This window comes from Netta rufina, assembly GCF_964035555.1.
Source record: "Netta rufina genome assembly, chromosome: 28".
NCBI lineage: Eukaryota > Metazoa > Chordata > Aves > Anseriformes > Anatidae > Netta > Netta rufina.
In genome coordinates this window covers 1590446-1615516 of record NC_140152.1, presented here as the reverse complement: position 1 = coordinate 1615516, position 25071 = coordinate 1590446, and the positions used below count along the sequence as shown (strand labels likewise).

The 25071-nt window shown below is 57.6% G+C and overlaps 3 protein-coding genes across 4 annotated transcripts; 1 reads left to right on the top strand and 2 right to left on the bottom strand.

Annotated features, from left to right (window-relative positions):
• Nucleotides 1-184: 184 nt before the first annotated feature.
• Nucleotides 185-1112, bottom strand: TEKTIP1 (tektin bundle interacting protein 1; the record flags this gene model as incomplete). The annotated part of the gene is given in 5 exon segments (XM_084302591.1): nt 185-244; nt 246-328; nt 411-536; nt 724-950; nt 1039-1112. Coding segments are annotated over 5 exon segments (570 nt in total).
• A 255-nt stretch (nt 1113-1367) lies between these two features.
• On the bottom strand, nt 1368-18848 carry FZR1 (fizzy and cell division cycle 20 related 1). Of its 2 annotated transcripts, none has more exons than XM_084302470.1 (14): nt 18773-18848; nt 12134-12276; nt 10765-10890; nt 10452-10515; nt 9910-10037; nt 9387-9469; nt 8782-8965; nt 8517-8582; nt 7956-8058; nt 7101-7285; nt 5983-6216; nt 5799-5903; nt 4870-4962; nt 1368-4057 (listed from the first exon to the last, which is right to left on the bottom strand). In XM_084302470.1, exons 2-14 carry the CDS (start codon nt 12200-12202, stop codon nt 4016-4018), a joined length of 1482 nt encoding a protein of 493 aa, XP_084158596.1. In that variant the 5' UTR covers nt 12203-12276; nt 18773-18848; the 3' UTR covers nt 1368-4015. The 2 variants fall into 2 exon arrangements, with proteins under 2 accessions (XP_084158596.1, XP_084158597.1); XM_084302471.1 differs by having other exon boundaries at nt 12134-12279; nt 18773-18842.
• Nucleotides 18849-20683: 1835 nt separating this feature from the next.
• LOC311219360 (uncharacterized protein) lies at nt 20684-23404 on the top strand. Its single transcript, XM_084302466.1, has 2 exons — nt 20684-20849; nt 22508-23404. The coding sequence occupies exons 1-2, from the start codon at nt 20703-20705 to the stop codon at nt 23285-23287; spliced, it is 927 nt and encodes a 308-aa protein (XP_084158592.1). The 5' UTR covers nt 20684-20702; the 3' UTR covers nt 23288-23404.
• Nucleotides 23405-25071: the final 1667 nt, after the last annotated feature.

Below are 25071 nucleotides of genomic sequence, written 5' to 3'. Positions count from 1 at the left end.
AAGGCTGCCTCATTCCTTGGGATGGGCGCAGGGAGGCTGTGAGGCTCCCCTAACCCCGCAGAGACGTTTTGGGGTGGGGTGGGGCAGCATCCAGCACTGAGCCCCAGGCCTGGCCCTGACGACCCCCGCTCAGCCCCCCCCCCGACCCCAAGAAGAGCCGGGAGAGCCGCAGGCGCCGTGCCCTTTACTGGCGGGTGGAGGGCTGGTGCTGGAGGAGCCTCCAGGTGCGGACGTCGCGGGCGGTGCCGGGGGGGGCGGCAGGAGGACAGCAGCGGGACGTACCCCGGGCTGCCCCCCAGCTCCCCAGGGCTCTGGCTGCGGGTGGCAACTGCGGAGAGGAGGGGACAGGGGTGAGGAGGGGGCTCTGGGAGGTGCCCCCCCCCACCCCCGGCCACCCCTCCAGCTCTTACCGTACTCCTTGCCCAGGACGGGTCGCTCCTGCCAGAGGAAGGCTCCCCAGCGGGTGCGGGGTCCGGGGTAGGCAGCGGGGACGATGGGGTCCCACCACGCCACCTCCCGCAGGTGCTGGGCGTAAACTGGGGGGGGAAGCAGAGCTGGGACCAGGCAGCAGGACCCCCACCCTGCAGCAGGACCCCCACAGCACCCCCAGGAGCCCACCCCCAGCCCTTCTCCTCCCCCCCTCATGCTCCTGGGTCACCCCCCGGCTTCTCCCTCCACCACCAGCACCCCCCAACGTGTCCCCCCCCACCCCCAGCTCCATACCCGGGGGCAGGGGCTCCAGCTCACGGGGGACGTGGGCGCGCTGCCATCGGCGCCGGGCGATGCCGCGGGTGAGGCTGTACCAGGGGTCCCCCGGCGCGTCCCAGCCGCTCAGCCCCGTGGCCCAGCTCTGCCCTGCGGCGTCCCAGCCCATGGGGGTGGTCTTCCAGCGCACGGCCTGCCTCAGCACGGGGGCCTGGCGGGGCCCCCGCAGCGTCACATATTGGTCACTGCGGGCAGCGAGGGAAGGGGGGCATCAGGACTTCGTGCCCCCACCCGTATGGCCCCTACAGGGGTCCCACAGAGTGAGGGGCTCACCTGTAGAGGGGCAGGGGGAAGTCAGTCTCGAGGGTGCTCTGCGGCACCCAGGGTCTGTGCGCCCCCAGCTCCATGCCTGGCGCTAGGCGAGGCCGCAGCGGTGCTGGAATCAGCGCCAAGCAACAGGGGGCTGGGGTGGGGCAGGGGGGCCGAGGCACCTTCGCTCCCTTTGTGCCCTGCAGGGGAAGGGCCGGGGCTGCTCCTTGCTGCGGGGCCAGCCCCAGGGGAGCAAACAGGGGTGGCAGGAGCTGGGCAGCAGCCACGGAGCAGAGACCTGCACGGGGCAGCCTCCGCTCCCCTGTGAAAAACCAGCCGGAGGCACAGAGACGTAAATTCACGATGTGTTTAATGCCAGTTCGAACGCTTTACATGGAAAAGTTACAACGCTCTATATTTTTTTTCCACCATGTGATGCTTTATACACAACAACGCCACAAGGTCGCAGACTCGGGGAGGACCCCTCGGCTCAGCCCGCCCGCGCAGCTCAGCACTTGCAGACCCCACACACACACAACACAAGCACGCAGGCTCTGCTCTTTTGCCCACGGAACACCCTCAGCACGCCCCAGCCAGCCGCCGGTGTCACGCACACAGCCACGAGCACCCCTCGCACACACCAGGCAGAGCAAGAGGCGCAGGTTGGGAGCAGAGGGGCACAGCTGGAGGCAGGAGCACAGGCAGCAACGAGCAGCAGCGGTGGCCCAAGGGCTGTGTGTGCTGAGCACGCTGCCCCCTCCCCGGTGGGGGGACACTGACACCGCACAGTGACCACCAGCAGCAGTGTGGGAGCCCCCAAAAAGCCCCCAGCCACAGCCCCACGCTTACCCAGTGCCACCCCCGAGCACAAACCAGTGAGCCCTCCCAGCTCTGACACCTCTCTGATGCCCCCACCCCATCGCTGATTGCCTCCCGGAGGAGAACACAGCCCCAACAGCCCCGTCCCCAGGTGCAGCTGCCCCGCAGGTGACAACCCACAGACACCCGTGACATCCACATCCTGCTGCAGGTGGCCTCGAGCCACTTGCCAGCTTAGTGACCTGACTTCAGTAACAGCTCCTTGGTGCTGTGCAGTGGGCCCTCCACACCGTGACATTGAACAGTGCCAGTGAACGTACAACAAGCAGCAGGGAAGGCAGCAGGAGGCCAGCAGACAGGTTTGAAAACCAAGCCCCACGCTCCTGCTGCAAGAACCACAATGTAGTCGTGCTGAGAAATTACACAGAAATTACATTTTGGGGGGCAGGTGAGGCTGTCAGATGCGATGGTGGCTTTGGAGGTTCAGTGCCGGTGGGAGCCGAGCCCCTGGGTACCTGTGACATGTGGAGGTAGCACGAGGCGTGGGTGAGCCTGATCCGGGCACTGGCACACGTGGTGAAGGCTGCAGTGAGCAGAGCTGCACCCCTCTGCTGTACCGGCCTCCCTCTGCCTCATCTGCTCACCCCAAGGGTACTGGTGGCACTGGGGAGGGGCAGGCATTCTCCTACCGCTACCCCTACAGTCTGGATTCGGGGAAAAGGAAAGGACGGCCTATACACTCTACAGAGAACAGGGCAAGGTCTATGTACACAGCTGGGAAAATCCAAGTGAGAACAGGAAACAGCACGCACATCCCAGGGCACGAGAGAGGGCACGAGGCAGGCAGGAGCCAGGTGCACAGCAGGAAGCATTGGCACATGTACAAGGTAAGACAGGAACAGGCTGCTGCAAGCGTAACAGCTTCTCCTTAAATTAAAAGCAACACATACACACAAGTGCTTTGCATCACATCCCACGGCACTCATCACACAGGCTCCAAACACACAAGCAGGCACTCTTCCCATACAACTTAAAAAAAAGAAAAAAACACAACAAAAAAAACAGGTCCCTGGCATTGACTTGGAGATTAAAAAAAAAAAAAAAAAAAAAAAAGCAACACTTCTTCCTTGCCTTAGAAAAAAAAACCCCACTTGCCCAGACGCGGTGTTTCCCCCCTTCCAGCCAGAAGAGGCCATGCTCTCTCTGAAAAAGATCCACAGGAGTTGTTTTGTTTCTCAAGCACATCTCAACTGCTTTTGTCCTCAAGAAGACTCCAGAGCAACCAGCCGCCACAAAGGGTACTGTGGGAAGCTCCACATGCATGTTTGTTGTTTCTTTGTTTTGTTTTTAAAGCCATTGTTTTCCCTCTGTGTTAACTAAAAGAATCAGCATAAAACATGCAATAGCAATTTTAAATTTCTTTGAATGCATTCCCTCCGAGGTGGAGCCTCTTTAAAGTCTCCTCTAAAGTTCAGAGCCCCAAGATGCATGTTTGAAGGCAGCTGGTAAGCATGCCAAAAATCAAGCTGTCTTGCAAGAAAGGCAAGTACTGCAGTACCTGCTTTATCTGGAAAAAAATGAGCAGTTCTCCATTATTTTTTTTTTTTTCATGTAATGGGGATCCCAGGCTCTAAACAATGCCCTTAGATATCAGAGAGGCTAACGCCCCGCCTAGAGCCTGGTCCCCACGCCCCAGTTGCATTGAACAAGCCTGGCTGGCTCCTACCTCCAAAGATGTCCATCCTAGGTTAGAGGGACCCGCAGCAGCACGTGAAGCCCCTTCCCACAGAGGCGAGGATGCTCTCGTCTCTCCTAAGAGCAGACAACACAGCAGTTGGGATGGCCTTGGTCCGGTCTCGGTGGTCCATGTAAACAGATTTTCTCCAGTACACAGAGTGAGGGTTGGAGGGTGCTGGTTCAGCATTGCTCTCGTACGCGTTCCCCTTTCTGAAGGACGAATCCATAAACCTTTGGCAGTTCCCTCCCCTCCCCAACCCCATCCCAAATACTGCCCGGCGTGGTTCACAAGCACATATTTAATTAGCATCTGTTGGGTCCATCCTCCAGTCCCACTGGCACTCCCTCCCCTTCTGGCTGATCGTTTGGGGTTCCATGCACACCAAGGTAGTGGTTTGATCCTGGTACGGCAGGCTGTAGTCTCTTGGATTGCAGTACGTGGGGTTTACCGTATCCTGGTGAAGAGGTTGAGAACGGATACAGACTCCTGCAAAGAAAAGGCAAAGCAGGTACTTCAGCACTTAAAAGCTTTGCTGCAGTGTTATTCCACGTGATTTTTATTTTTTTAATTAAAAAACACTGATGAGGTCTCTCCAGCTCAGGGCACTGATCTGGGCTAAACATTCAAAGTTCAATGCCATAAATATTCCCATGTGTTTTTTTCCAGTTGATAAGGAGGCATGCGGCAGGCAAGCATGCCATTCCCACAGCTCTGTGGGAAGCTGCACCCTAGAGCCAGGGTGCACCCAGCTGCCTGCAACGCCCGCTCCCCACAGCTCATTCCCTGAGCTCTCACTGCCATTCTCCACTGCCTCCGCGAGACACTCAGAAAAGCTCCCGAAGCATCTGGCACAGCCTGCTCTGGGCGATGGCACGCTGTTAGTGGCAGTACCATGATCCCATTTCCACCCCAGCCACCACTTGAAGCGCTTACGCAAGGAGCTAGAGGATAATCAAGTCCGAGGGCACGGCCAGTTGATAGCAGCACGTGAGCACGGAATAGGGGCTGGAGGTGAGCTCCCTGCAATGCTGCTGCGTTCAGCAGCTCCCTAACAGCCAGCATGACGTCCTGTCACACTGCCTTGGGTGTGCAGAGGCAACCTTTTATTGCATGTGACTGCAAACCCTTTTCTACTGCAGTCAAGTTTAACCCTTCACTGCATCCTCCCCTCAGCCTACAGGATAAGGTAACGAAGCCAGAGGCAAGGCCAAAGAACAGAGGGAACTGACTGAATCCCCCGCCGAAGGCTGAGCCCGCTGCAGGACACGGCTGCAGCCAGCTGCTCAGCTCATCCTTACCTTTGTCGAACGAGTTTTACTGAAGACGTTCCAGAACCGCAAGGTTTCATCTCCAGCTCCGGTAACTATGGCCTCCCCGTCAGGGGACATTGCCTGAGGCAGGAGAGAGCAGCCTTTAGGATCTGTTACATTTTTGAGGTTGAAAACAAATCCTCATTGGAATGCATCAGAGGTATTCTACTCCCCTTCCTACTTGGCTGGCGGTGAGACACCAAACTACCACCTCTGCTTTCATGTGCCTCACTCAGCCTCACTAGGTGCCAACTCGAGCACTTGCATCTTACTTACGCAGCCAGAGAACACATGGGTGGAATTATCGTAAAAACGATTCCTGTGTTAAGAAATCCATGCCAGTTGTAATTGAGGCTATTCCTCCCCGGATTATAAATGTGTGCTAAGGCAGGAAGTGTGATAGAGCTGGCAAATGCCAGTCATTAGTCACTGCAGTTGGAACCTGCCCCACAAAACACTATCAGCCTATTTATCGTGTTAAGAATCCACTGAAAGCCCTATGTAACATTAATGAAGCAGGTAAGAAATCAAAGGGATTAGGTGCATCAGATGTTTTAATATGGAATTAGGAGGACTGAAAGCACCAAGTTCTTCCCCTGCTTGCAGTTACCAACTAAACAGTGACAAAGTCTTCGGGGAACAAGAAGACATTCTCGTGCTTCCTCAGAAGGGTTTTGGCAAGCTTTGCTATTCATTAATAAAGCCTCACATTTCCATAGCAGCAAATCAAAGTATCCCTTGCAGGCAAGGAAACCAGATACAGAGCTTTTTTCTTTGCTTGCAGGGCAGCATTCATATCTCCACCATGAGTAGAGGCTGCTCACAGCGCCACTGGCGCCGCAGCTTCAGGTCTCATCCCAGCACACGCGCAGACAGTTAAGTAGGCAGAAGGTTTCAGAGACAAGGCCGGTGCTTACCAGATATAAGACTCTGTACGAGTGCCCTGTTAGCTTTGCTACTTGAGTTAATGAGGGGTATTTCCAGACGAGGATCTGGTTCTGCGAGTATCCATGGGTACTCACCTGAAAGTGGAGAGGGAAATGAGTTACGCTCCCGAAGGCAGGAGAGCTCAGCAGCAGCACTGCACTGGGGGGAACTTACAAGCTCGTTGGCGTGCTTTGACCAGGCCAGGTTGCACACCTGTGACCCGGTGTCAATGCACTGCAGGGGCTGCCCCGTGAGCGTGTTCCAGAAGCGGATGCAGCGGTCGGCTGTCCCACCGCCGGAGGCGAGGAGGCCGTGCTGGTGCGGAGACCAGGCGATGGCTTTTACTGCTGCGAGATGCTCTGTGTATTGTTGGACAGGACTCAGGCTGGAGTGATTCCAGACAAGGAGCTGGCAGAGAGGAAAGACGTGATCGAACTTGCACTGCAGTCACGTGTCCGCAACACCCACAAACCACGATGTCGCACTGGGATTGACGAGGGTGGTTGGGCAACGCGATGATTTCCCACAGCTCCGCCCAAGCACACGTGGCTCAGCTATTTCAGCCCTGCAGCCTGTCCCACCCTGCCACCACGCTCAGCTGAGGAGCCACTTCACCACTGGGTCACAAGGAAGTCCTTCAGTTAAGCTTGTAAAGCCAGCAACACGGTGTCACCGAATGCCAGCTCAAAGCCCCCTTTTGTCTTTGTGGCTGTATTAGCCCAGCACACGTCAGGAAGCACGTGCAAGCTCATTACAAGATATTCTGAGGAAGAACTTTGTTCAACCGTGCTGTCACACATACACTGGGCAAATTCACTACCTAGCAACCCGCTCCAAAGGGCTCTGAACACTTTCTTCGGAACAGATGCTTCTTCCATATGGTGTTCAGTGAACTACAAGTCTGTGCTATAGGTATTAAAACTTATATAGCTTCTAAACTCGGTTTCCTTCCACATACATAAACATTATTGCAACAAACTTGAGACTACACGCTACCTAAACCAAGCCAGGAAGCACAGCTTCGCAGTAGCTTTATTGAACTCAAAACCCTGAGTCAAGCTATAGATTTAATTAGCCAAATAGAGAAGCAAAATCAAATTTGCCTCTTTAATTTTATTACAGAGAGGAGACTGAGTAGAAGCTTAGCATGATTTATCGTTGGGCACAGTCCAACAACTGAAACAAAAGCCCCTTCACAGAGCAGATGAATATCCTCGGAGAAAGGGGACCTGACATTCCCTGCGAAGATCTAGAGATGCCGAGCCTCATGGGACCAGCTGTAAGTACTGTACCTTGTTATCATTTCCCCCAGAGGCCAGGAGCTGGTGGTCCGTAGACCATTTGAGCCCACAGACCTCCTGCCTGTGGCCCTGGAGCCGCCGCTCTGACTGCAGGGGCGGGGTGCGGATGTCCCTCTGAAGGATCATTCTGTCTCGGCTCCCAGAAGACAGCTGGTCCGCGTTCCACGCCAAGGCACCTGTAACACGGGCAGAGAGCAACAGCCTAAGGGCACGTTTTGGGAGCCTTGCAGGAGCGTGCAGGCAGCACACAGCCACCAGAACTGCAGGAGGTTTACAAAAAAAATCAGTGCTCTTTTATATACCCTGCCTAGAGTCTTAAAATGGCATACGAAGATATCTTCAGTAAGCTTGCTGCAGGCAAATCTATCACTAGCCCCATTTCACTCAGCAGTGAAGCACAGAAACAGAACTCAAAAGCTATCTTGACTCCCCAAGTCTCACCTCAGAATTCAGATTCACAACAGCTCTGACCATAAGTTTACCAAAAAAAGAAAAAAAACAGAAGAACAGTCCCTGAAGCATAAGGGAACTGGAAATCTCAGTGTAAAGCTGCCTGCAGGGCTGAAACCGGAAGCCAGTGGCAGTGAGAAAGTGTTGTAACCAAACCTAAATGCCTCAGCAGACATGGAGGAAACACCTGCTGCAGTAGTCACTCAAACACCACCACACCCAAGATCAGAACACCACAATTACTCGGTGGCAATGCTTTAAAGGCAGCTCAGGACACAGCAGGGCATAAATACCAATTCTGGTACTGTTTGAGTTCAAGGAGAAAACTAAAAAAAAAAAAAACTAAAAAAAAAAAAAAAGCAAGAAACAAAATATGTGAAAACTCCACCTCCTTACCAACTCTGGCCGTGTGCCCCTCTAGCATGGAGAGCTTTTTTCCTGCAGCTGCATCCCAGATCTGTACAAAGCCTTTGTGCGTGCCAACGGCTACCAAGTTCCCCTAGACAAACAGAAAACCATGATCAGTAAAGCCAGTAAGTACAGAGAGAAATAAAACAAAAAGCTAGATGCTGAAAAGACTCCAGATAAATCCCACAAGATGGAAAGCATCCAGAGTTCATCCATCTTGCATCTTTTCCCTACCGAAGAAAGGAGCCAAGCAGCCTGGCTGAAACGTACTTAGAACCAGGTCACTTCTCCAGCTCTTGACAATAAAACTTTTTTTTTTTCCCCCTCCCATACCTCTTAGCAAGTGTCTCCAGAGCGTCAAGATACAAGAGGTTACTCTCTATGCCCTCTCATTTAGCAGAGACACATTTGATGAACAGCACACAGGAGGGAGTTTGGGAGAATACAGAAAACTAATCCATGATTTTAGAGGTTGCAATGAAGGGCAATAAAGCTACAGTGATAGCATTTGAACTGCATTTCACTTGTCGCTGTCAGTGTTATACTGACCCGTTCTGACCAGCCCACAGACGTTACAGAATCTCCTTCCACAGACAGATCGCACAGTCGGGTTACCTTGGGAATAAGACAATGAAAAACACTTGTTATTGTCATGCTGCATTAGCTACCTCCAGAGCTAACTCCTGGTTTGGGACAGAGCATTACAAGCATTGAATCCCTCCCACAGCATGTTCCATAGCTCTGAAAGGTGCTGCAGCTGGAAAACAGCCACAGCAGCAGGTACATCACTCTCCAGACACTGGTCACCATTTACCTGGCTCGTACAAGCACTCCACAGGTAAACACATGTGCCAAGGCCAACGCTGAGGACGTTGAGAGAAGACCAGTCCACCAGGTTCAGGTAGAAGTCATCCTGCAGTTCTGGGGCATCCAGCACTTTGAAAGGAATCTTTGAGATTTTCCGAGTTGGTTTTCGGGGTGATCGTAGCAGCTTCTGACTGTTTACAACAAGAGACACAGAAACAACTACAGAGTATCACACAGCACAGCAGATGGCATAGACAGATGCAGCCAGTCCTAAGAGCATACCTGCATTACTATAGAGATACACAAAGAGGCAGCAAAATGCTTTCCAGCACGTTAGAGGGAATTAGTCTCTGGTTCTATAAAGGAGCTGGGGAGCAAAACGACAAGCTGACTGCTGAGGGCTGGTCAGGACACATTCGGTATTAAGCAGTTTGGGTGTACTCAGGAATCCTTAGGGAACCTACTTATTACCTTCTCGGACTTCCCAAACCAATTCATGTGGCAATTTTGGTTGCCTTAAAGAGACACCCTGGAGAACACCACTGAAACACCCCCACTGAAACCTGTTTCAACACTCCCCTACAGTAGAAGTCTGTGGAGAAGCAGTATTACCTTTTGTTGCTGACAGGAGACAAGGAATATGGCGAGACCTCGTTACCATCATCTGGACTGGAACGTTTTGTGCTGAGTGAATACTGCAGAAAGAAAACACACCCAGTAAGAACACCACCATGCCCAAGATCCATGTAGGTCACTCATACAGGCACCAGTGCCCAGCTAGCTCCAACATCCACTGTCAGTTTTCCAGCCTTTTCAGTTCCTCTCTTTTCCAGGTGTTCCAGGACCATACAAAAACTTCCACTGATGACCAAAACCTTGATTTGGTCATTTACTCAGTCTTAAGAGTGTCCAAAAAAGCTTTGTTCCCACCCAGCTTCCTTGCCAATACAGAAATAGGAAGCACGTAGCTTGCTACAAATACTTACGTTCTCTTTATAGCCCACCAAGTTTTCTCCTTATATCAGTGAAGTCTTAACACTACTCTCTTGCATGAGCAACTTGACAGAACCACGTGCTTTGCTCCCACAACATGAGCCACACAAACTCCCTTTGTTTTAAATGCAAACCAACTTACAGTGAAGAGGGACTTCTTCTCTGGAGTGGACGGCTGCAACCTCCTGTCTTCTGTCTGCGGGTCCTGCACTTTCTCGATCCCTGCTCCTAGGAGTTCATTCTTCAGCAGGGCGGAGTAAGCAAGGCCATCTGTGAACCCAAACGAGTGCTTAGGCAGGGAATTCTGAAGCCACAAGCACCTCTGCAGGGACCGACTGGGTCACAGCCGCCTGACTTCTACACTCACAGGGCCTCTTCATAAACCTGGGACTCCAGCTCAGAATTTAGATTAGCAGCAAGCTTCCCCTCCTTCCACTCCATCAGGAAATTACTTCCATGACTCAATAAATCAAGAGACACAAACAGGCCCTTGCTTCCCAGATGCTCATCAGCAGCCCATTGAGGTGACCAGGTGTTCACTCTTGTGACACGTGCACAGAACACCAGCGTGGCTTTTTGCTTAAGATAAGTGAACACTGGCACTTTTGTGCTTAATTCCAAACTCGGCATCAATTTGGAATAAAAGCCGTAGCCAGGCTACAAGCAGCAGAAAGATGGTCTCACCTTTGCCATTGTCTGATGTAGCATCCTTTGCTTTTCTGTTTTGACTTGGTGATTTTTCATTTTCCTGAAAGGGGAAAAAAAACAAACACCATCACCATACAGAACCATCACAGGGTATGTAAAATAGCAAACAAAGAAGTCTGCAAACAGGCTGCACCTGTGGGCCAGGAGGTACACATTCAAAGGAACTCTTTAAGGGCAGCAGCAGACCATGGCTCAGAAGATAAGCACAGCAATTCTGCCAGCCAAAATGAAACGGGCCATTTCCTCACTTCAAAGGCTTTGAGCTGCAGGAGAAGGGAGCAAAACTCACATTTATTCTGTGGAAGTTGATGCTCCAGTTGGCCCCAGCTCTTGAGGGAATGAATCTGTCTCCGTGCTTACTCGGAGAAGACATCGGAGAATTGGAAGGCGTCAGGGTTCTTCTCATCTCTGCTACCTGGATTAAAGATTTAGACACATGCAAGAACAAGTGTTGATCCCAGCAGGGGGTCTGACAAACATCAAAGGGGTCTTGTCAAAGCTAAATATGCCAAAATAGAAGAGCAAAACACCGGTTTATCCCCTTAACAGAATGAGTACACACACCCACTCCAGCTGTCACAGGAACATCTGTCAAGAGAAGCAATTAAGCAGCATCTTTCTCACTGCCCCTTTTCAAGCTGATGCTGTCAAGGCAAACGCAGGGAAGGTGAGCGCGGGGCAGAAAGCTGGCTGGGTGTGCTGCACATTCCTCAAGCGTGACCACATTCTTGTTCATACAGCAACGTGTAGGGGAGAGGACCCCAGCTCAGAGGAGGGCTAGTTTCTCCAGCCTGTCAAGCTCCCTCTGAACGCAGGAAATTCCTCTGTCCCAGGTATTTTAACAACTCCCCCACTACGGCATCACCCAGGAACTCGGGGATCACGCACCGCCTCCCTCTGCTCCCCAGTGAAGGTGCTCAGTAGCACTCAGCCCAGAGGTTGGTCACTAGCCAGGTTGACTCCTGACTGCTGACAATAATTCTGAGCCCTGCTAGATTACCTCCCCTCCTGCAGACCACCCACCTTCAATTCTGCTCGGGGAGTATCACAGGAGACTGCGTCAAAAGCCTCGCTGAAGTCAGCGCAGACGGCGTGTGCTCCCCCTCCTCCCATCCATCACGGTAAATCGTGCCTTCAGAGAAGGCTCGCAGGTTGGTCAGGCATGATTTGCCCTCGGTAAGTTTGTGCTGACTGCTTTCAAACACATTTGGGTCCCTCATGTCTGGAAATGGTTTCCAGAAGGATTTGCTCCATAGCTTTCTCAGGGACAGGAATGCACTACCGCCTCCCCTGCTCTTGAACTTCTTCTCTAGCTCTTCAGCCTCCTGTCCTAGTGCTCTTTTGTTTGTTAGTCCTCAACCTTTTTACACTCTGCATGGGATTCCTGAGATTATTTAGTAAAAGGCATCACTGCACTACATAAACATACCTTAACTCACTTGTGCAACCTGAACTGAGCTTGTTTGCGTGGAAGCACTGTGAGAGTGGGGTTATTTGGTTACTCCTAGAACAGCTCAGGAGCTCTCATCTGGTCACAGCCCCACAAAGGACACAGGTTCCCACATCTTCCAAAGCTCAGCTGAACACAGTCACAGGCAATGCAGACGAGCACTTCACTTTCAGGCTCGGATCCCTTGGTGCAGACCATCCCTACTTACACAAGGCATCGTGTTTTCATTCTGGATGTTGATTTGGCGTAGGAGACGTCTCTCATAATCCTGGTCCATGGTGGATCGGATGGGGGTTGGGGAGTTCAGCAGCCTCAGGAATTTACGTTCATGAAGCCCAATCAGTAATTAGTCTGCTGCAACAGATGGGGGGGGGGGAGAACACCACCAAAATATTACACCTCTTCACATAGAAACAGCCTCCAGCATCCCTCAAGACTCTTCTTTAAACCAGAGACCACTTTCCCCCTCCATGGCAGCGTTATCAACCTGGTGTGATAACGCCCAGCGCAAGGTTGCTGATGGAAGTGTTTTCCCGTACTGCTGCCCTTGGGCGCTAATTCACACGAGCAGGCAGTCAGCATTTCACAGCTGATAGGAGCGAAGCCTGCAACAGCCCGAGAGCAGGCTGCGACCTCAGGCTCACCAACTGCAGCACAGCTCTGCGAGCCCCAGGTACGCGGGGATGGGATGCCCACAGCCCAGAGGCACGCAGCTCTGTGCCAGCGTGGGTATTTCACCCACAGCACACACACGGCAGCTTTTTAGTGCCCTGAGCTGCAGGAACACGGGCAGCTCTGGACTGGGGAGCCCCCTGAGGAAGTGTTCTGTCTCTGACACCCGTGCTGCCCCAAATCTGCCCCTGTGCTAGCATAAAGCCAGCCCAGCTGCACGGTGAGGCTGTGCTGCAACCCACGTGTCACTCAAGTGCCCGTTTTATGAGGGCTGCTTCATTACTGAGGATTGGGTAAGTTACAGCACGCGTCAATAAAGGATAACGAACCTTTCCAGGAGGGTGCGGAGCTGCAGCCCTCCCCCGAGCAGCCCTGCCTGCGCCCAGCCTCCCCAGCAGCCGTGCCAGGCTCCTCTCCCAGCCCAAGATAAACACCTCCAGAGGGAGAGGTGGAACCAACGCACGCCGCGCAGAACCCTGCAACACGGAGGCACCTGGAAGCTCTGCAGAAGGTGAAGGGATTTTCAGTGACTGCTGCTGTATAAACATTCCCTGCGGCTGGCTGGAGGCCCGGCTCCACGAACGGTGCTGCCTCGAGACACGGATCTGGGAGCAGGAGGGCTGGGCAGAGCGGGGCCCTGCTCCCTACCCCCAGGAGCAGACACTCACTGAGCACCGTGGGTGCCCACCAGGTGAGGAGGACAGCAGCAGCGTGGTGAGACGTGGCCAGGAGTGACAGCGTGCTGCAAACCAACGGGGAAGCACAAGGACAGCACCCGGACTCTGGACTAGCAGCCTCCCAGCCAGCACAGCCACTGCCCGGCCACCCAGGAGCTTTGGTAGTGCTGGAACTTGGATTCCTCACAGCCACCCGAACGCCGCCGTGTTCCTGGCCATTGAGCACGGCAGCACTGCCACAGGAGCAGCCCCAAAATAGCGGCTGCCAAGCTGCTTCCGAGTACACCTGCTTACCTCTGCCACCTCCTCCCCCGGGCTCTCTCCTTTTTTAACGTAACACATTTCTCACATATGTTCCCTCAGAGAACGCCACCGGATTTAGCAGTCAGCAGCTCCCACCAAACACAGCGGAGAGGCAGAGACGGCATTACTGCGAGTGAGCACCTGAAGTTTTATTATTAAACCCTTCGTTAATAATATCAAAAAGAAATCTCAGCGCATCCCACGTCAAACACTTCCTCCTGTTTTTTAGTTTCCTTACCACCACCTTTCCTACTCAGTCTCCCAAACCTTTCTTCGAGGCCAGCAGGACCTCTCAAACCCGGCGTTCCCACAAGATGTATTTTTTACACCATGAGTAAGAAAAACCAGCTCGCAGAACCCACATGGGGTGCGTGATCAGACGGGGACACCACACATCTGAAGCATCTTCCCAGAAGAGCTCCGCGCAGCGCTCGTGAGAGATGCAGACCTGCAGGAACACGACGTTTTGAGCTCTGCACAGCCAACACGTTCACTTTTGGAGCTTTCCACTCGGGTTCCAGACCGGACAAATTTAGACCACGGCTCCTAGTCAGAAACACAGCACGTGCAGAACGAGCACAGGGCTGCACAGGCAGGGCACAGCGGCACCGAGTGGCCCCACGCCACCCTTGGGGTGCGGTGACAAAGCCCACGTAACGCACGCTGCACGTGAACTGCCAGACTGCATCTCCTCCCCTTCGCCCTCCAAATCTGGGATTTGGATAAATTTGGGATTCTATTTGTGTATTTGAAAGTTCTGCCTTTGGTGGTGTCAGAGCCTCTCACCAGCACCAGCAGCTCGTGTTTTAGCTCTGATTTTAGGAGCAGCACAACGCCCCTGTACCAGCACAGCCGGGGGTGGCCCAGCTCCCCGCTCAGGTGAGCCCCAGAGCCCACGTCGGTCACCTCGACCTCAGCGGCCACTGGAAGGCCCCAGCAGGCACAGGCCGTGTCCACACGGAGCAACAGCTCTGCAGAAACGCCTGCGCTCCGCTCGCTGCCAGCCCTGGCGCTCTGCGTGCCGGCTCATTAAAAACAGATCCGTAACGAGGGAAAGAACACGCAGGCTGGGTCAACACCAAGAACAGGGCGCACTTGTTCAGCGCCACGGCTTCACCCAGCAGCATTGTTCTGAGCAACATTAACTGGGATACAACCCAGCCAGCTCACGGGTAAGATGGAAGGAGCGTGGAGAAAATACTAAAATTTGGTCAGGAAACCCAAATCCTTCTTGAAAACAGCCCCCACCTGCCTTCTCCAGGCTTGAACTGGTAACAAAGCAGGATCCCAACCTGAGTACAGAGCACCTGGTTCCTCAGGATTTTGTATTTCTGACAGAAAGAAGCCTGCAGGCACATCCCCCAGTTCTCAGGCACAGCCTTTCTCACGGCTTTAAGGGAAATTGCAGAGCCTCCCGCGGGCAGATTTAGTTACCGAGAGCCTGCCCAGGCCCGGCGATGCTGCCTCCTCTCTGGGCCAGCATTTAATGGCACCAGCGTGAAGGGAAAAATACTTCATTATTCAAGTGATGAATATTTAAAAGCTCTCGGGAAGCCCCCAGAATTTACCAAGGGGACGCAGTAAGTGAGCGCATCGGCCTCTAAGTCACGAACAGCGGGGCTGGAAATCAAAGCCAGATGTCCTGCTTCCCCGCAGCCAGCGCTCGCTCTTCCCGAGATTTCTCCCAGCCCATCACCAGGCAACACTCGCAGAGCTGTGACTTGGCGCCGGCCTCGGCTGCCAACGAACGTGGGACTCGTCTGGCACGGGGAGACGGGCACCTCCGCCGTGCCACACGCTCAGCTGGGTGGGTGAAACCTCCCAAAACGCCCCAAAACGGGGCGCTCACTGCTGTGCCGGGCAGCTCCGCCATGCAGGCTGGAGGAGTGTTTGAGCTGTTGGGGGTTTTTAGTTCCCAGAGCACTGCACATGCTAAGGGCAGAGGTTTTTGCTGATGGTCAGGCCTGCTGGAAGGCAGGCGGGGTGCTGGAGCTGCCCTCACAGCCCCAGAGCTGGCCTCGGTGAGGAGCGCAGCGCTGTGCCGGTGGCAGGCTGAAGCAGAGCTCCTCCGCGCTCAACCCGGAGCAGCACCGGCACGTTTTGTGCACACTGTGCCGAACAAACCCTTTGAAATAACGAGCTTCTATTTAAAAGCGGCAGTGACACAAAAAAAACAGAGCCTTGTGCAGGGTTCACCAACGTCTCCTCACTGGTAAAGCCCCGACGGGGCTCCTGCGAGAGCCTCACGTCACGAAGCGCGTCCTGGTGGCTGCTCCTCACTGAGGTCCTGCAGAAATCGCCTTGGTTCTGCCTTCCCCCAGCCTGCACAAGGCAAAGCGCCCTGCAGGCCACCACCTCCTGCCCCCAAGGTGACAAACGCCTTCAGACACCCACAGCCACCAGCTCCAGAGGGGCCGACTGGCAGCTGACAGGCAGCAGGCACAGACTGAACTCGAGCTGGATTGGAAAGGAAGCGCCCCAAAGCTGCGGCCACAGCGCTGCTTTCACCTCCTACCTGCACGCAGCCTCCCAGCCAGCTCAAGGCGCTGCTGCCAGCACACACCGAGCCTCACAGAGGAGCAGCAGGTGCTGCTTGTGCCGTCTTTCCCCACCAGTGTCACCAGACAGCGTCTCTTCCTCACAGGCCAGCACTTGGGGTGACAGACTCCTGACATTCTGTGACTCGCTGCACCTCCACCTGCACTCAGACAAGCTCCAGGACTCCCCACAGCCCCCCAAGGCAGCTTTGGAGCTGAGTTATGGCTGCACCTACCTCCCAAAGCACCCCAGAGCCCAAGTGGGTGACAGAGCACCCCAAGCAGCACAGTGCCGAGTACCCACGCTCCCTGGAGCCACTCAGGACACGAATCCACAGGCAGCCTGCTCACCTCATCCTCAGCTCACACCCAGAGCTCTGGCCAGGACACGGACAGCCACGTGCCAGCAGAAGCACAGCGCTGTAACGCCTTCAGGGAAACAGCAAAAACGCATTTGGGAGAGTCCTTGCTAAAAATAAAGCCCCCCAGACAGTAACCCTTCTCTGTGCACCATTACAAGTCAGAGACTTCCCCCCAGAGAAGCCAGGTGTGGGACCCCGGCTGAGGGAACGCTGCTCCTGTGCCTCTTCCACATGAATAATGCTCAGATCTCTCCATCACTTTCAGGCCAGATGTTTTTTTCCTCCTCTCCATGGCTGGAAGGGAACCTGCCGGAGCAGAGGCTGCCACGAGGTGCCCGGAGCACAGGAACGTTTCCCACTGCTCCCTCCCAGCTCAGCCCCACGAGCTCAGCTGTGGGGTTGCTCCTTCACCCTCCTGGATGGTGCTTCTCATTCCACACACACCTCACTGCAGATTCCAGGAGCCTGCTAGGAACACGGGGTTTATCTGAGCAGACCTGACAATCACGCGCGTGGCAGGGGATCGCAGAAGAGCATCAGCATTAGAAGCCTTTTCGTTGCCTGCAGGTAGCGATTATTTCTCCTTTGCCCCGTGCTGCTTCAGAAGCAAGCAACCACGCCTGCTGCAGGAGCCTGAGGAGAGCACGAAGTCTCCGGTGGTGTGGGAAGCCACGGGCAAGGCAGGGCAGGGAGGGGGCAGCACCCCTGGAGCTGACACACGGCCAGGACACACACACAGACACACACACACACGTTTTCCACATCACCTCCATGCTGCAGCTGCTCTGGAGCCGAGAGCAGAGCCACCAGCAGGCAGCCGGTCCCTGCCCCAAGGACACTGTCCCCGTGTCACCAGGCTAATGCCAGCCAGCAGGACGGAGGTTCTGCTTTTGGCCAGCACGTGATGGCGCTCCTGTTGGTGAGCGCCCCAAAGACACCCACCCCGCTGCTTGTTTATTATGAATAATGAGAGCCACGGAGCAGGCAGGGACACACCGGGTGAAGCACGCGGGGCTTTGGGATAAGGAAGGGGTCTTAAGGGCAGAGCTTGCCCATGCCAAGCGTTCAGACTCAAGAGAAGCCCAAGATGAAGGCTGCTGGGTGCACTTCCTAGCGTTTTACCAACACTTTTTTTTTTCCCAAAGTATTTCACACACCTGTGCACCTGCCTTGTGTGCAGCAAATTTGGAGAGGCAGAGGAGAACCAAAAGCACCTTAAGCACAAAGGCCGGCCATCGCCTCCTCCAGGCCCTGCAGCTCCCCGGGTGGTTTTGGAGCAGGGCAGCATCCCACAGACACCGAGGGTGCCGGCTTTAACGTTTGGTTTCATTTCAGAATGGAAACAAACCCTGGCAGAGCACATCTGCCTGCTTATCTCGAGTCTCACAACAAAGCCCAGGCAGCTGCTGAGGGCACCAGCTCGAGGTAAAAGGTCTGCCCTGCCGACAGCCTTATCGGGAGGCAGCGCTTTAAAAGCCAGGATTAAAAATTCACCAGCAGCCCCATCCACTGAGCTGCACTGAAGGCCGGCGAGTCAGACCCTGCCCCAGCACAGCACTGAAACTACTGAAGATGCAGCAGTGCCCCCGGTCAGTTCCCCAAACAAGAGCTGTGAGATTTAGAGGACGCAGCACTTTCAGTAAACAGCCCCCAAAAATTCTGCTTCTGCTTAAAATAACAATAACAGCGATACAGAAAGCAGGCTGCACTGGGAGGTGCTGCTGCCAGCCGGGGAACTGCTCTGTCAGGAGCCTCATGCACACGGTGCCAGGCCCCCAGCGTTAAACACAGCAGTGCGGTGAGCCTCAGCAGCTCACAGAACCAGCACCGCGCCTCCAGGAGAGCCAAAACCGAGCAAAATTCACCCAAAAGGTGAAAGCACCCGGATAAAGCCCATGACAGCTGACGGGTGACCCCACCACGACCCCCGGCCCCCCTCCACCCCCCGCCACACGCCCGGTGCGGAGCCCTCAGCCCCCAGCCCTGCCCGGTACCGACAGCAGCCCCCGAGCGGCACCGGGCTGCCCCCGAGCCCCGACAGCCGCCGGGAGCTCGGCAGCACGAACCCAGCGGCTGCTGGGGGGGGCCCGGGGCTCCCCCCCCACCCCGGGCCCACCCCGGGCCCACCCCGGGCCCGCGTCAGGCCCCAGCAGCGGGGCCGCTCCCGGCCGGGGCCTGCCCCGGGCCCCCCGCCCGGCACCCCCGGGGGGGCTCCCCCGCCCCCTTCACCCCCCCCGCCCCGCCCCCCCGGCCCCTCTCCCGCCGCCCCGTGCCCCCCCCCCCGGCCCCTGCCCACCTCGCTGCCCGCCCGGCCCCGCTCCGCCTCCTCCCGTCACGGCGCCGGCCCCAGCGCTGCCCAATATGGCGGCGGCCCGGCAGGAAGCCCCGCCCCCCCCCCCGCCGCCCCGCGCGCGGCACCTCGGGAGCGCCCCGCCCGCCCGTTCGAATCTACACAGGAAGCGGCGCCGCGCGCTGCCATGGCAACCGCCAGGGGAGGCCCCGCCCGGACCGGGCTCGGCGGGGAACCAGAGCCGCGCACATTCGTTCCGGCCCCTTCCCTTCCCTTCCCTTCCCTTCCCTTCCCTTCCCTTCCCTTCCCTTCCCTTCCCTTCCCTTCCCTTCCCTTCCCTTCCCTTCCCTTCCCTTCCCTTTCCCTTCCCCTTCCCTTCCCTTCCCTTCCCTTCCCTTCCCTTCCCTTCCCTTCCCTTCCCTTCCCTTCCCTTCCCCTCAGAAATATTTCAGGCACACCACTGTAACCAAGTGTGCACCAACTACACACCAACCGTACCCCAATATGTACCATCGTACCCAGGTGTACACCAGTTGTACACCACCTGTACCCCAATATATCCATGTACGCCATTGTACCCAGCTGTACACCAACACCTCATGGACATTTCTCACACACACACTGTACCCAGGTATACACCAGCTGTACACCAACACCTCACCGACATTTCACACTCCCTGTACCCAGGTGCAGCCCCGAGGTGCCCTCCCAGCCCAACGCCCGGCCCGCCACCCGCCTGCTGTGCCCCAGCCCCGTGGGCTCTCTGTCCCAGCACAAGATGCCACAGGCACGCAAGCCACGTGTTATTAATGTTATTAGCCGTGTCATTCACGTTATTAGCTGTGTCATTCACATTATTAGCTGTGTCATTAGCGCAGCTTGGCCTCCCGTGATTAATCGAATATCTATTTGAAGCTCACTTCTGAGGACGCGTTTACAGCAGCAGCAACAAGCAGCTAATAACTGGCAACCTAAAAGAGGCCCCAATCCTTCCTTACAAAACAGGGAGGGAACGCAGCGCCCAGAGCCTCTCCTGGGGGACACCCTGCTTCCCGGCCACCGCACGGACATCGGGATGTGAAATAACCCCGTGGGCACCCTGAACACCCTGTGTATGGGAATGGGAACTTGGGATGTGAAATAACCACATAGGCACCCCAAACACCCCGTGGGTTCTGGGGAACTGGACCTTGGGATGTGAAATAACCCCATGAACACCCCGTGTTGGGGGAACAACCCCACAAATAAAGCCCCCAACACCCTGCGGGCTCTGGGAAATGGGGCTTTGGGATGTGAAACAACCCCACGAATGTGTTGGGGGAACAACCCCACAGGTAATATCCCCAGCACCCTGTGGGCTCTGGGGAACGGGGTCATCCAGCACCACTCTGAAGCACAGCCAAGGCACTTGCATTGCTTATTGGGGCATTTTTTTATTTTTCTGCCGTGGGGTTTTCTCCAAAACTGAGCCCGGCGTGTCTTTTCGAGCTTTCCTCCAAATTCAACACACACGGGTTTATCACGATGGGTGGTGCAGCCAGAAACGCAAAACCCGGGGGGCTGCAGAGACCCCGGGGTGAACGGCAGCTCGGGGGGGCTGAAAGCAGCCCCGGGGGGGGCGAAAACATCCCCTGGGGGGGTTAAACAGCCCCTGGGGGGGGTTAAGCAGCCCGGGAGCCGTCCGGGTCCCGCTGGAAGCTGCCGGGGCTCGGTCCCCGCGGGGCGGGGGGGGGGCGCAGGCGGCACCGGGGCAGCTCCCGGCCCCGTTATCCCGGGGGGGGGGGGGGGAACCCGGGGGCTCCGCAACGACTCCGGGGGAGGTCTGGGGGGGCCGGCCCCGACCCGAGGCTGTCGGCACCGCCCCGGCGGTCCCTCGGTGCCCCCCCCCCCCTTTCGGCCGATCACTTCCAGGGCGGCCCCGGCTCCCGGTTTGAAAATGCGGCAGCGGCTGCTGCTGCTGCTGGGCGCGCTGCTGCGCCGGGGGGGCGGGCGGCGCCGGGCCATGGCCGGCCGCTGGGACGGGCAGCAGCGGAGAGCGTGGCTCCGGCACTACTACAGCCAGAGGCAGAAACGGCTCATGACGGTACCGGGGGGGGGCAGGGGAACGGGGGGGGGAACGGGAAAGGGGTGGGGGTGGGGGCAGGAGGGAGGCGGGGGGGGGTGGGGGAGGTGGGGAGGGATGGGGGGTGGGGAGGGGGTGAGGGGGGTCATAGGGGTATTGGGGGGGGTCATAGGGACACGGGGGGGGTCACAGGGACACTGAGGGGGGTCACAGGCATGGGGGGGTCGCAGGGATATGGAGGGGTAAGAGGGACATGGAGGGGGTCACAGGGATGTGGGGGTTTTGGGGACACGGGGCGGTCACGGGAACACAGGGATAACAGGGACATGGGGGGGTCATGGGGATTTGGGGGTCACAGGGACATAAGGGGGTCACAAGGACATGGGAGGAGTCGCATGGGCACGGGGGGTCACAGGGATGTGGGGGTCATGGGGATGTGGGAGGGTCACAAGGACATTGGGGGGGTCACAGGGACACAGAGATAACAGGGACACCGGGGGGTCACAGGGATGTGGGGGGGTCACAGGGATGTGGGGTGGTGTAGAGGGGCACAAAGGGTGGGGGCGGGGATGGTGGGGCTGGACACTAAGGGCAGGGATGAGGCGGGCATGGGGCACAGAGGTCACAAAAATGGGGTGCGGTCAGAGAGGGACGTGGGACAAGGATGGGGCGGGGGGGAGAAAAAGGCTGGGGGGCAGGAAGGGCACAGGATGGGGGACACCAAGGTCACAGGGACACAAAGAGCGGGGACGGGGGACACAAAGGATGGGACCTGGGGGACGTGGGGGATGGGGGTGAGCCTGGATGCGAAGGACAGGGGGTGCAGAGGGCACGGGGACACAAAGGACATGGGTTACAAAAGATGGGATGCGATCGATGGGGACATGAAGGACGTGGGGGCAAGGGGAGATAAAGGATGGGACATGGGGGACACGTGGGACACAAATACCTGGACGTGAGGGATGGGAGATAGGAAGGACGTGGGGGGGGGGGCGTCACGGAGGTCAGCAGGGACGCAAAGGGTGAGGATGGGGACACGAGGGACAAAACAGATAGGGGGGGGGAGGCTGGACACAAAGGATGGGACGTGCGGGACAGGGGTGTGGGGACCTGGGGACTGGGCAGCGGGGACGAGCGGGCTGGGAGGGAGCTCTGTGAATCACTTTCCTGGAGCAGCTGCTGAGGAAGGCCAAAAAAATTTAAAAAAAAAGGTCCATTTTAGCTTAAAGCTGGTTTTTAGCATTTTGAAACTGAGACAATTCCCGTGGGAGAGCCAGGAGCACGGGGGGCTCGGTGCCCCTTCAGTAAGCGGCAGGCCTGCGGTTGGCTCTGCTGCAGGAAAGTGAAAAACGCTCCTCAGAAAGAACAAACACAGCGAAAGCCCCAAACACGCTGACGGCCCCAAAAGGAGGCTCCTCCACAACGCTCCTCGGTGCAACCTGGGCCCCTTGCCCAGCCTCATGGTTGCTGTTTGGTGGCTTTAGGATGGGGTTTCCCAAAAACAGGAAAATTGGACCCAGGTTCTGTCAGCCTGGAGCCACTGGGCGACCTCCCTGCCCCGCGCCCCTCGAGGTCCTTGAGCTGCATCCTCCTCGGAGGGATAAAACAACGTGGGTTTGGGGAATTTGGGGTGGGAAACGGCCGCCTCACGCCCCCGTGGTCTCCCCACTGCCTTGCAGCTCCTGATCGCTCGCCGGAGGAGAACCAGCTGCTACTTCTACCCCCGCGCCTGGCCCAGCGTGCGGGGTGCGGACTGGTGGGAGCGGGTGGTCCTGAAGGAGTTCGGTCCCCAGGACTGGCTGGAGAAGTTCCGGATGTCCCGGGAGACTTTCTTCTACGTCTGCAACCGGCTGCGGCCGGGGCTGGCTCCTCACAGCGCCCACTTCCACCCCGCGCTGCCCCTGGAGAAGCGGGTGGCCGTGGCCCTGTGGCACCTGGCCACCAACGTGGAGTACCAGACTCTGAGCCCGCTCTTCGGCGTGGGGCCCTCCACGGTGCAGACGTGCGTGCGGGAGGTGAGCTACGCCGTGGTCCTGCTGCTGAAGCCCCTCTACCTGCGGCTGCCCAACGAGAAGGAGCTGGAGAACATGGTGCGCATCTTCCGCGCCCGCTGGGGCTTCCCCCACTGCATCGGTGCCCTGGACAGCCTCCACCTCCCCATCAACCCCCCGCTGCGCCTCAGCGCCGACTACTGCAATGGCCAGGGCTGGCACTCCATCCTCACCCAGGCCACCGTGGACGGGCTGGGCCAATTTTGGGACGTCTCCACCGCCTTCCCCGGCAGCATGGAGAACAGCGCGGTCCTGGAGAGCTCCAGGCTGTGGGTGCTGGCCAAGGAGGGCCGGCTGTGCCCCAACCCCGCCCAAGGACTTCATGGGGAAGGCGCAGAAGTACGTGCTGCTGGGCGACGCCACCTACCCGCTGCAGGACTGGATCCTCAAGCCCTACCAGGAGGATGAGAACCTCACCCAGCGGCAGCTGCAGTTCAACTACCGCCTCAAGCGGGCGCACAGCGTGATCGAGAACGCCTTCCTGCGCCTCAAGGCTCGCTGGCAGATCCTCCTCAAGTGCGACGACTGCAGCCTGGAGCTGCTGCCCACCCTCGTCCTCGCCTGCTGCATCCTGCACAACGTCTGCGAGGCGCACGACAACCCCTTCAACGAGGAGTGGCTGGAGGGCACCGAGCCCACCGAGCTGCCCAAGCCCTGCCAGCCCGCGCCCGCCGCCATGGAGGACGGCCGGGAGTCCGAGCAGGTGCGTGAGCTGATGTGCCAGTACTTCGAGAGCTGCGGGGAGGGCTGATGGCAGCAGGGACAAGGCCGTGCACCTCCCCGGGCTCTGGTGGATGTCCCCAACGCTGGCCCACCGGTACCGGTCTGCTCGGTCAGGACTGCCGCACCGGCCCGTTGGCTCCTGCTGGTTTTGTTCCTGTGGGTGCAGGCAGTGGGATGTATTTCACCCCCGTGCTCTCTCCTGGGATCCGATCGATCTTGTGACGTGCTCTGTGCTGTGTAAATAAAGCAGGGATCACGGTCTGGCTGCGGAGAGGGCTGTGGGGTTGTCCCGGTGCGGATAAACGCCGGCTGCTGACGGGGCCTGGCTGCAGCAGATCTCTGTGCCATGGCCCCTGTGTCAGGAGTAGCTCAGGAGGGGACCCGAGGAAGGCAGAACTCCCCTGAAGGTACAAATCCTGTTGTGTGAACGTGCCTGGGAGGGAAAGGGAAACGGGGCAGAGCAGCAACTGGCCGGGGGCTGGCACTGGTGGGGAAGGGAACCACACCTGCAACGCCCAGCGCTGGCTCTGCTGGGCTGGGGCTTTGTGCTGGGGGTCTGCGCCCCGTCCCACTGCCCAGCGCCTCCCGGCCCCGATCCCATCCCCGGTGTGCAGGGCAGCACGCAGGCTCTGCCCGCTGTCGGCTGAGAAATCACACCGCGGCTCAGCCCCGTGGCACGCCGCCTCGCCTCGCCGTGCCAGGGCAGAGCCAGCTGCCGGCGCGCAGACACCTCCCTCAGCATTTCGGCTGCAGGTGGTAGGCGGGGAAGCAGCAGCACGGGCACGTCGGGCAGTGCCAGCCTGCCCTCGGGGACGGGCCCGCCGCCCCTGGGCTCGGGGAGCAGCGAGCAGAGGCAGCAGGGCAGCCGCCCCCTCCCCGCTTTGCCCCCACCCCAAATTCTCGCCCCTCCCGGCACCCGGAGCACTGCAGGCTGCTTGCCGGTGGTGCCGTCGGTGTCATATGGGGCCCATTTGCAGCCTGCCCCATTTTCACATCTGTGGGGCCCAGCAGCAGATTGGGGTCCCGGGAGAGGGGTGGGTGTGAAGGCGCGGTGGGGAGCACGTTCACCTCGGGGACAGCGGCAGGGGGGTGGGAATTGCCCTGCAGGAGGGTCCCGCACGCTGGCGGCAGGGATGCTGGGTGCCCCTCGGGGACCGGGGGCCGAACTGGGAGCTGAATGGCCTGTGGGTGGGTGTATGGCACGGTTGGGGGGTGAAATGGGGAGAGTGCTGGGCTGGGGCTGGGACTATGGGGCAGTGCTGGGGGCTTTGGGGCAGCTCAGAGACTATGGGGATAGCCCTGGGGGGGCAGCTCTGGCGGGCAGTGGGGGCAGCTGAGGGACTATGGGGCCGCCTTGGGGGGCAGTGGGGAGCCCTGGGGGGCACTGGGGCAGGCCTAGGGGGCAGTGGGGCAGCTCAGGGCTATGGGGCAGGCCTAGGGGGCTGTGAGGTAGCCCTGGGGGGCACCTG